The sequence below is a fragment of the Solenopsis invicta genome, chromosome 4, assembly GCF_016802725.1.
Source record: "Solenopsis invicta isolate M01_SB chromosome 4, UNIL_Sinv_3.0, whole genome shotgun sequence".
NCBI classification, from domain to species: domain Eukaryota; kingdom Metazoa; phylum Arthropoda; class Insecta; order Hymenoptera; family Formicidae; genus Solenopsis; species Solenopsis invicta.
The window spans coordinates 19,737,677-19,748,858 of record NC_052667.1 but is presented as its reverse complement, the minus strand read 5'-3'; the positions used below and the strand labels follow the sequence as shown (position 1 = coordinate 19,748,858).

The 11,182-nt window shown below is 28.2% G+C and overlaps 1 protein-coding gene across 5 annotated transcripts; it reads left to right on the top strand.

Moving 5' to 3' along the window:
* Positions 1-1,274: 1,274 nt before the first annotated feature.
* On the top strand, positions 1,275-7,259 carry LOC105206462 (prefoldin subunit 6). Of its 5 annotated transcripts, XR_005574677.1 has the most exons (6): positions 1,275-1,511; positions 1,609-1,804; positions 1,881-2,143; positions 2,226-2,561; positions 6,157-6,528; positions 6,649-6,726. XR_005574677.1 is itself a non-coding variant. In XM_039448744.1 (4 exons), the coding sequence occupies exons 3-4, from the start codon at positions 6,243-6,245 to the stop codon at positions 6,954-6,956; spliced, it is 594 nt and encodes a 197-aa protein (XP_039304678.1). In that variant the 5' UTR covers positions 2,083-2,143; positions 2,226-2,290; positions 6,157-6,242; the 3' UTR covers positions 6,957-7,259. The 5 variants fall into 5 exon arrangements, 4 of the variants coding, with proteins under 4 accessions (XP_011174259.2, XP_039304676.1, XP_039304678.1 ...); XM_039448744.1 differs by lacking the exons at positions 1,275-1,511; positions 1,609-1,804 and having other exon boundaries at positions 2,083-2,143; positions 2,226-2,290; positions 6,649-7,259; XM_039448743.1 differs by lacking the exons at positions 1,275-1,511; positions 1,609-1,804 and having other exon boundaries at positions 2,104-2,143; positions 6,649-7,259.
* The last annotated feature ends 3,923 nt before the right edge of the window (positions 7,260-11,182 follow it).

Here is an 11,182-nt window from a genome sequence, read left to right as displayed (position 1 = left end):
AAAATTGTGCAGAAATTAAGGTTAAGAATGTTCGCTGTATACGAAAAAACGGCTCTGTATGATTGTGTCAAAATTAGAAAGCACTGAATTGTATATACAGTGTTACACAGTATTGCATGCTCATATTTTGAAATTAGCGCTAGGTAGCTATATATTTTCCCCCTTAATGGCGATTTCCGGGTAATTGTCCCAACTCTCTTTATACCAACTCTATTTCTCGTAAGAAAGAAAACACGTAAATGGTATAAAAGGCGAAGCATTATAAGATTTTTCATCGATGTTCTATTAGAGTAGAATAATTTTTCTGATGAATTCCCTTGAAAATAAAATCAAGTGGAAGATGTTTTAATTTACTATGTGATTAAAACTAACCTTTTTAAACTTCCAATAATTGGAACCATTATAAACATAATAGATGTAACATGATACATAAAAAGTAGAATATTATAATTCAGAATTACTATAATTTATAGATCGCACCCAAAACCATTATAAATTACAGTTGAATTATGGTAATTGCAATCATTCTCTTCTCTCAGTGTAAAACTATTATACATTTTATCTAGAAAGTATTTTACGTACATAATGCAGTAAAAACCAATCTTAATTTTTCAAAATTCGTCAATAATTTTCAGGTCACAATTAGTGCATAAGTCACAAAATACACGTCATTACAACGTCGCTGTCACCAGAAATGGGGATGTTAGTTACGTCTCAGCGACGTCTCAATTACGTTTCAAACACCAGTTGAGACGTCGCTGAGACGTAACATGCGACGAGTTAGCACGTCACAGCGACGTGCTTGTTACGTTTGGTGCAGGCAGGGTAGTATTTTTCTACAAGGGTTCTGACTGGGGTGGTACAATCAACATTACCAAATTCGGCTATATTGTAAAAGCTAGGACACATGAATCCAGCAATGTTGTATTTGTTTAAGATCTCACTCTTTAAACCGCATCATACATCTGCCTTGATTTAAGAACCATGATGTTATTGAAAAGCGAAATCATACGAGCACTGGATTGATATATCGCACAAACTACAGTGCAATTTGCTTTCGTTATATTATTGTTCCATATTGCAATTATGTTTCACTTTTTTACAGTTAAAAGTTATTTATAAAAATTATAATTATTTCAATTTAATCAAACAATTCTTTTTTTTTAATTATTTACCTTTTAATTTAATAGAACGATGAGAATGAGATAAACGAGAAACTATCGAGATATATCGAATCGAATCGCACAAAGCGCGATGCAATACGATCGAAGGTCGAAGGCTCAAATACTAATTTGGTTATGTTGGTGAAGTCTTTTTCGTGATTGCGTGTTGTTGAGTCTTCTCTGCACGAATCTCCGGAGTTAGCATTGAACAACTCGATTGTAATATTATTATTTGATTGCGGTTGATTTTTCTTGACTTGTTTAAAGATATCTTTCGGATAATCATGGTGGAGGAAATTCAAAAAAAGCTTCAAAATGAAGCCGACACGTTAAGACAAATCCAAAAAGGTTAAGAGACATCTCAGAATAAATGTTTTTCTGGAAAGTAATGTAAGCTCCTTTCTTTATTTCATTATTTTTAATCTATTTCCTATTGCACTCGTAGGATACAACAAGACACTGAGCCAGCGACAACAACTAGATGGACAGTTGAATGAAAATATGATGGTGAAAAAGGAGTTAGACATTTTGAAGGAGGAAAACGACGTGTTTAAGCTTATAGGACCTGTACTCGTGAAGCAAGACTTGTGTGAGGCCAAACAGAACGTTGACAAACGCATGGATTACATCAAGTCTGAATTGTAAGTTTGTTTGGATTATAAAGTTGAGTTTCAAGTCTGGTTTCAGAAACTTAACATATAAGGGAACAAATTTCAGAAAACGCGTAGATGACCTTATATCCACTTTAGACAAGAAGTTGGATTCACAGAGGGATGTGATAGATAAACTGCAACAAGCATTTCAGCAAGCCCAAATTAAGGCATCGATAAACCAGTCAAAATCATAATACTGTACAGACTGTGGTTTTGTGGAATTATCAATTATACAATTAAGTTATATTTTGATATTCATTGCCAGAACTAAAAATCTATAATGTATATAATGTTGCTTGAGACATTGTGAAGAGATTTTGTAACAAGGTTTATATCTTGCAGTTATAAAGAATCATACATTATTTATATCTGCCAAGGTTAACAGTTGTTTTGACTGCCTTATTTATAGAACCTGGAACATTGAATACGGATGTCTAGCAACTTTTTGTGTCAGGGAAAGGACTAGGAAAACAGGTATCAAATTAAAGTATACCAGGATGTTTGTTTGTATAAAAACAGGATCGAAGCTCACAGTGGATTAGTCTTCATTTTTGGTTGCTTCTGTTGAGATATATATACGACTGTTTTTTGCTATTTGTAAAGAAGTAATAAACAGTTTTTAATAGTTTTAAACAATTTATAAATTTTTTTCTTATATTTGTACATTTATTAATACATTCTTCAAAAATGTTTGCTGAAATTCTTGCTTTTGTGATTCTCGCAGCTCCTGTTACATCAAATTTGCGTAAGAAACATGTTTTTATTTTTATCACAATAATGTATACTAATAACTACTAATACTTTCTACTAATACTATACTACATAAAGCTTGTCACGTTATGTGGGGCAAATTATATACTCACCAAGTTATATAGTCATCAAACTCGCTCAAAGATTGATGACAATTTTGGGATCATCTATGTCAGCAATAAATTTATGTTTTGCTGATAAAGTCTACGCATGTAACCAAGTATTGGTAACGGAAAGCGAGCAAGTTTTGCGTACTGTTATTGACGATAAATTTACACTGAGAAAGCTTTACGTAACATTACATCATCTTCCATAAAACAATACAGAAACATGATATGACCGAGCTTCAATTATATAGACTTTAAATTCTATGAGGTTTTGACAAATTTTATATAGATGAAACGGCATCTTCCTTTCTCACGACAATTATAGGGTAAGGTTTCCGATATCGCACCGACTCATAAATCGCACCACCTCGCGTTTAAATACAACCACAGTACTTGTACACTGTTTGTGAAATTATTTGGAAACTACTTAACATTATTATCATCCTTCATTGAACTCAACACGTTAAGAACAATAGAAATTCTCTTATTAACATTTATAGAAAAATCACAACTTGCTGCTATTCTTCAACACATCGTGTAGCTTGATTGCAAAAAAGGCAAAATAGATAATCTAAAGTTTAAAAATTTGTAATGATTACAATATTATTAAAATTATATTAACAAAGTTCAAATAACTTTGTGTTTTTATTTATAAATTAAATAAATAGAGTTTTACAAAATGCCTCAGTCACCTAAATCGCACCATGTCTTAATTTTCTAACTCGCACTATTGCTTTGATCGTGGCTATATATATGAAATCAAATATAATAATTATACAAAGCATACACACATTGTAACAATATATTACCGTAATATAGCAATGTTATTTCAATATTATTGAAAAGTTATCGAAAAGATGACATTGACGGAAATTATATTTAATTTAAAGTATTTATCTCCAATATTAATAAAATTATGCTTATCTAACGCATTTTTGCTCGAGAAGAAAGAAATCTAGCAAAAATAAAAATGTTGTTTTATCCTAGAAAGAGTAATATTTATCTGTGTTGCAATTTAGAAGACCAGTTGCTTATATCGCACTATTAGAAGATTTCTTAAAAATTGTCATTTAAAAATTTATAACGATACGTAAAATTCTGAAAAAATGAAAATGAAAGAAGGAATGTTGTAATTTATTATCACGTGAAGAAAGTGAAAAATATTATCTTATAATTTCTTAGTTATAAGCCTTTATGTCAAAAGTGATGCGATTTCGGCAACCTTACCCTATTCAGTTCAGATCTTGCTTCGCTTCGATCGACAATTTGGTAATAACGCTATATTGGACAGATTTGCGCTATTTCTGTTACCAATCTGCCATTAAATTGAATTGCGCAGATTCTGTTTGATTGTTGCCACTAATTTACTGTCTAATTATAAGAATATATTTGCTCGTAATTTGCTGTCAAATTATGTCAAAATTCTCTACAGATTTTGTTATATAATGCTAGTATTTTTTATGATATCTTTTGATGAATTAAATTCTGCAATTAAATTTGTATTGTTTTTGTTAATTAGATTTGTAGCAATATTTTGCAAGATTTGCTTTCAACAGATTCGGTTATTTAGTATTCTTCTTTCCCAAAATATCCTTCCGGAATATGAATTTATTCTTTCTAAACAATATGATATTTTATATAATCAATATTTCAATTGCGCTTTTATTGTTTTTGCATAACAATAATATTGTTATTCTTTAACGTGAGCAATATATACAAATCTAAACAAGAAGGCTTTCCACGGTCGTAGCTAGATCTTGGTGCTTTGTAGGCAATACAGTTTAGTGTTTAACGCTTAATATTTTTTTTATCATGAGATTTACATAATATTAAAAATAATGAGAAAAGTAGCTCAAGAACAGCTAACTTAATCGTCTTGAATAAAAATTAGAAGATCAATATTTTTAATTTTTATTAGTTTGTTTTTAAGTGTTGTAATGGGCGCAAAACAGTGCGTGTTTTAATAAAGATCGCCTTAGAAATGTGTTCCAATAAACTGATTTAGCTGTATCAGTGATTTTTCATTCATAACTAAGAAGTTAATGTCAAAATGACGTAAAAAAAACGTGGTTTTAATGAAAAAGACGTCATGTGATTTAAATGAAACGTAATTTTGACATGTTCTTTTAATAGTAAAATGATACGTCATTACCATATTACGTCAAAATGACGTATCGTTAATAACAAATATATACAAACATGTTTTGTATATCTATAAAATAATAGATCTTTTTTTTTCGTTTTTATTTGAACTGGCTGCACTAATTTATTGGTTATCTTTCTCTCTTGACATTGGAAGAAAGAAGATAAACTTGAACTAATGCAGCCAGTTTAAACTGTAAAGAAATGTTTATAAAATTCACTTAGAAAAAATTATTGAGCAATAAAGTCTACAAATAGTTACTAATGACGTTTGCAGATTGAAAAAGTTACATCATTTTGACGTCATTTTGTTAGCTGGGAAGTAAAGTAAAATATCATCAATAACTGATTTTGCTAGTTAGTTTATTGGAACACATTCTTAAGGTCAATACTTTGAAGTTAATCCCAGCGTAAATTCTGAAAAATTTCAGCTTATTTATATATTCTTATAAAAACCAAGATTATTTACTACCAATCTGTCTTTTAGAAAAGAACTCCTTTTAAAGTTAAGAAAATTATGATGTCAATTTTATTCTTTTTTTGGTGTCATTTTGCAAGATCTGCTTTCAACAGATTTGATTATTTGGTATTCTTCTTTTCTAAAATGTCCTTCAGAACTACGAATTTATTCTTTCTAAACAGTCTGATATTTTATATAATCTATATTTCAATTGCGTTTGTATAACAATAATATTGTTATTCTTTAATGTAAGCAATGCAGTTTAGCGTTTAAAGCTTAAAATCTTAAATATCGTAGCATTAGTCTCTGCTTACCCGTTTATATACATGATATACATACTTCTGAGCTTTGTTTAAAAAGACTTAATTTTAATCAATTAGAATTTTAATATTATTGCAATCTAGTAAACATTAATATATTAGATTTTCTTAAATATTATTTTATTAATGTAAAATTACTTTTTATAAACGAAAAAATATGATGACAAATCTTTTAGCTTACATGTTTGTGTTTACATAAAAATTACTGTATGCAAGCTATTTTCACAATTAACTTAGGAGTAGCTTATTTCAAAATAAGTGAATAAAAAATTGGAAAAAAAATATGAAGAATAGACTGTGATAATTTTGTTTAGTCATCTTATTGAAATGTAATTATTAATAAATGCTTAAAATAAATTAAATATACGTAATAGTGTTATCTATTTGAAGTATTTGATTGCTGTTGTTAGTAATAGAAGGAGTAATTTAAATAAGTATGATTTCCGTTTTTTTCATCTTATTACTATATTAAATGTTTAATAACAAACTAAAATAAATGAAAATTTTAAAAATTTTTTATATTTAAATTTTTTAATTAAAAGAGAGTTAATTCTTTTACAGCTTCCTACATTCACGCATGCGGACGTAATACTTCCAGCGTTGTCTATGGTCAATGCATTGTAGACAACATCGATAATTTAAAGAGTATGATTTGCAATGAAGGATTACCAGAATTTGATGTTCCTCCCAGTGGGTCACTAACTATTGACAAATTAGTTATTTACGACACAAATAATTTAAAATGGAACGTGACAGATGTAAAAATGAGAGGTTTTTGTGATTTGAATGTAAACTCTATTAACGTATCTACCGATAAGCTTCATTTCAAGATTGATATGATGTCTGAAAATATTATCCTAGACGCTATGTATAACTTCGATATACAATTACTGGTGCCACTCGCTAACAAAGGACTAATTCACGTTACTTTAGGTACATAAGATTGTTAATTAATTTTACATTAAAATAAGACATAAATTTAGTGATATTTACTTAAATATAAAAAATTTATCATTTATTCATCTTTCATTGAAATTATGTTTCCATTTGCAGATAACTCAACCAATAAGGTGGATGTAGAATTAAAAGAGGTAATGAAGAATGGTGTAACAGAAATATACGCATCGAAAATAAAATCGAAGATAGATGTTATAAAATTCAGTTTTGAATTTAATGACGAGGAGGAGGGCTCATCTCAACAACTACATAAAATTCTTTCCCAAATTATAAACGACAACTCCAAAGAGATTATAAATATGTTTAAACCAATAGTGGAAGAGATGATATCTAAATTGATTCTGTCAATTTTTAACAAAATAACTTATAATAGATTTAAGCAATTGTTTCCTGATGAAGCTTGAAAACTTTGGCTATCGGATTTGTTTTCACTATTTTTTTTACGCAACAACGTACATTTATATAGAATAGTCTGAAAAATGTATTTATAACAATTAAATGATGTTTTCTTTTATCATCTAATTTACATAAATTAAAATATTTTGCTAATTTTACATTTCAACACTTTTTTGAAACATGAAGTGCATGTTTTCCGATGAATTTTTGATAGTGAAAACAAATCCGATAACCAAACTGTAAATGTAATGTACTTATTGTTAGTATCTTTCTGATACGATTATTCAAATAAAAATGTTTATTTGTGATAATTTAAGAGTTTTACTAATGACCCTATAAGTACTTTTTCATCGGATATGTAGAACAAACATAATTTACAATTTTCTAAGAAGAAAAAAAGGATGCGTTTGTGAAATAACAGGAAAATCGTGGAATTGCTACAACTAATGTCAAGGAATTAAGGCATTTTTATTTATAAAAAAAAACAAATTAATGATCTTTCGTAGATTTTACACACAAGTGCCACAAGACATGGTTTCACCAACATTTCATAAAATATGTTTTGTTAAACAAATTTTTTTAAAATATTTTTTTTATTTAAAAATATTTTTATATAAAATTAAAAACTTTTTAAATAATTTTTTTATATGAAGCGTTTCTATGAAGCGTATCTATGAAGTTCTCGTCTGCTCTTCCATTTTACATTTACTTGAAGCTTATTTCATTCTTGTGATTTATTAAAAATGAAACAAGGACAAATACTCACACTCTGTCAGCGCTAAAGTAAACGTAATCTATGTGATCAAATTTAGAATACAATGGTGAATGAAATAAAAAAGAAAGAATTTAAACGGACACTTTATTCACTCTACGCACGTGCATCAGAGTAAAAAGGAAATTTTCACAAGGAAATTATAGGGTTTTATTAATAGAAGTTTAATTGTGGTTCGCGTGAAATACACAGTTCACTCGTCAAGATTATTGTGTGGATCCTTTCTTGTAGTTTCAGAGCAATTTTACAAAAAAATGTTTGGTACGATTTTTATTTTTACCATCCTGACAGTGAATGTTGCAACCGCACTACGTAAGTAAAAATATTTATATTTCTTTGTATTATAACGTACGTAAAATTTTTATATATTTTTATTGTATACGACTCGAGTTGAAAATCTGTCATAATTGCGCAAAGAGTAAAAATGGGATCTTGAGAAAGACATAATATCAATGTAACATTATTTTTTTACTTATGGATATAAATAATTTTCATAAATTACAAAGATTCTTATAGTTTATTAACACTAGGTGTATGATGATAACATAATCATATATTAATGTTACGTGAATACATGTCTAATATTGGAGATTGTGATGACTTAATATACCTTAGTATAATTACATGTAAACCTGAAACCAGGAAAAAAAACGAGGAAAATTTTAAATGATGGAGAACTCTGTTCTAATCATAGTTCTTACGTACTTAACAGAGGTAACGGCAATTATTAACTTACAGAATAATTCCTTATCAGATATCTATCTGTAACTCAAAGTCACACTGTAGACTTTGCCGCGAATGAAGTAAAGGCATTCATTTCGCATAATTTTGGAAGAACAATACAGTTTAATATGTAGATTAAACAATAGATTAAACATTTTATATGACGCACTAAGAAATTTTAGAAGCATTTCTACTATTTCAATTCTATTTTGTTCATAACTATACAATTTACGAATTATCGTTAAATATACCGTAATTTAAAATGTTATTAAAATTATTTACTTCTTATCGCATATAACTTTGCTATTTTACATTTCTTGCTTGGAATACGCAATTCTCAGATATAAAATAAAAGTTCAAACTATTAATATCTCTTATAAGTAATACAAAAGATGTACAATAATTTAAGAATTTAAATTGTGTTTTAATTTATAATATATGCTATATTCTAATTGTAAGTATATGTGTGACAAGTTTAAAAAGCTAGCTAAGGCATAAATCACTATTAGTTAATAGAATCAAAAGTGATTTCTATCCATACACACATGTATGCATAATATGCATTTATAATTTTAAGAGCATACATTTTAATCGCCATATGTAACTTTAATCACTGACTCTGTTGAACTTAAAAATTATGCATCTATTATTTACATCTATTATTAAAATTATATTATACTTTTTTCTTTTACCTTGTAATTATATTAAAAACATTAACAAAATTTATGAAACACAATTAATAATAATAATAATTATCCGTTATAAATCTTATATCTACAACTCAATGATGCTAATATTATTTGAATAAAAATGTGTTATTCACACGCAATTATATCATTTAAATAATAATTTAAACATTAAAAAGTTTACTATACATTAAGGATATAAGTATAATGTTCATTAAACGTACGGATTTAAATATAACGTTCGCTAAATTTATGTCGTGTCGGTCTGCAGCGAATAATATAAAGATCGAATGATAACTTTTTACAATCTCCAGCCTTTGCAAACTGCGCAAAAGAGATGAAGACAACAGATAGTCGCTTCGGCGATTCAACCGCTTGAGGCAGGCCGAAAAATAAAGCGAGTGCTGCATCTATCACTTTCGCTGAGTGTACGTTGGCTGAAAGGCTCCAAATTAGCATTTCTAAATTTCATGAGCAATATCATTAACAGATTTTATCAGTAATACTGATTTCTAAGATTACGTTGCTTGCCTTAACATATTACATGGCCTTTTAAGATATGATCAATTTGATGCTACAAATGCTTTGAAACATTTAATAATCCAGTGATAACAAAAAATTTTACAAATTTGTTAATCAAAGAATGCTTTAAAGCATTTATAGCTTCACCTTGACCGTATCTTTAATATGTCAATCATTAAAGTGCTATCCTATGACAGTTGGATCTTCGGAAAATAGAACCTCGAAAAAGTACTAGAGCGGGGGATTAATCAATGACAATTTTTTTATTACTCTACAGATTTTTATAAGTTATTTTGCTTTTAAGTGCGCTTATTGTATCATTAGTTAATGGGTTATATACCTTCTTGACGCTAAAAAAATGATTGATTTTTGAGAATTTTTTTCGTATATGATAATAAATAAATTTGATATTTACAAAAGGATAATAAATAAATTTGATATTTATAAGCACGTGTTTCATTGATTATTAAAAAATAAAAAAATAATTTTTATAATCTGTTTTCACTTATTTAAATTGACTTTTACTAATGCTGCTTTCGAGTCCATCTCTTTAAGTATTTGCACGATAACTTTAACAATTTTCAATTTTTTTAATAAAACAAATTTTTATTTCTGCAAAATGCAATTCTCTAAAATTCGATGAGCCATTTTTTTAATTTTTAATTATAACAATTTTATAAACATTCAAAGATCGCAAAATTTGTCAAAAAATCGAATCTTTCTTTAAAATGTTATAGGTAACAATTTTTTCAAAATTTGAAAATCCGAGTCGTCAATATTCGTCATTCTACAAAATTATAATTATTTTTTTTTGTTTTTATTTTAAATAGTATTAAAATGCAAATACTGGAAGGGTGTTTTGACAAAGTCCAAATAAAAGTTTATTTTAATTCGTTAAAATTATTTAAAAAGATAATTGCCCTGTAATTGTTGGTTGATCAAAAATCAAGGTTTTAAATTAATTACAATTTTTCACGATTTTTTTTTTTACAAAAACTTTAAACGTCTTTTTCTCAAAACGTTAAATTTTGCGCGCCGTGCAATGTACAGGGTGTTGCGTTCACATACATGTCGGTCTAACTGGTTGCCTATTCATACAGGCGCGCATGGTGGTACACAACTGCGTACGCTTTGTCACGTCGGCAATATCTTACCGACATGTCGAAGCGTACGCAGTTGTGTACCACCATGCGCGCCTGTACGAATAGGCAACCAGTTAGACCGACATGTATGTGAACGCAACACCCTGTACTATCTAGCCTCAGCATACATCTATCCGATCATTAATATTTTGCTTTAAACAATAATTGTTTAAAAAAAAAGAAGTAATTTTGTTTTGTTAATGTCGCCGTTTTTGCAATTTTATAAATTTTATTAATTATTTAGGTATATGCTGTGTGTTTTTACATAAACTAACGAAATTTTGTTTTACATTAATTTTGTGACGTCGGCATTGCACGGCGCAAATTCAAGCATTAAATGTGCTGTTTTTTTAAATTTTTCAACACCAAAAAAATTTTTTTAAATAGCT

Bases quoted from the DNA above. Each gene is read 5' to 3' on its own strand.
- LOC105206462 (XM_039448742.1), top strand. From the start codon at position 2,504: ATGTTTGCTGAAATTCTTGCTTTTGTGATTCTCGCAGCTCCTGTTACA. The intron at 2,562-6,156 runs GTAAGAAACATG...ATTCTTTTACAG, and splicing joins TCCTGTTACATCAAATTTGC to CTTCCTACATTCACGCATGC. The intron at 6,529-6,648 runs GTACATAAGATT...TTCCATTTGCAG, and splicing joins ACTAATTCACGTTACTTTAG to ATAACTCAACCAATAAGGTG.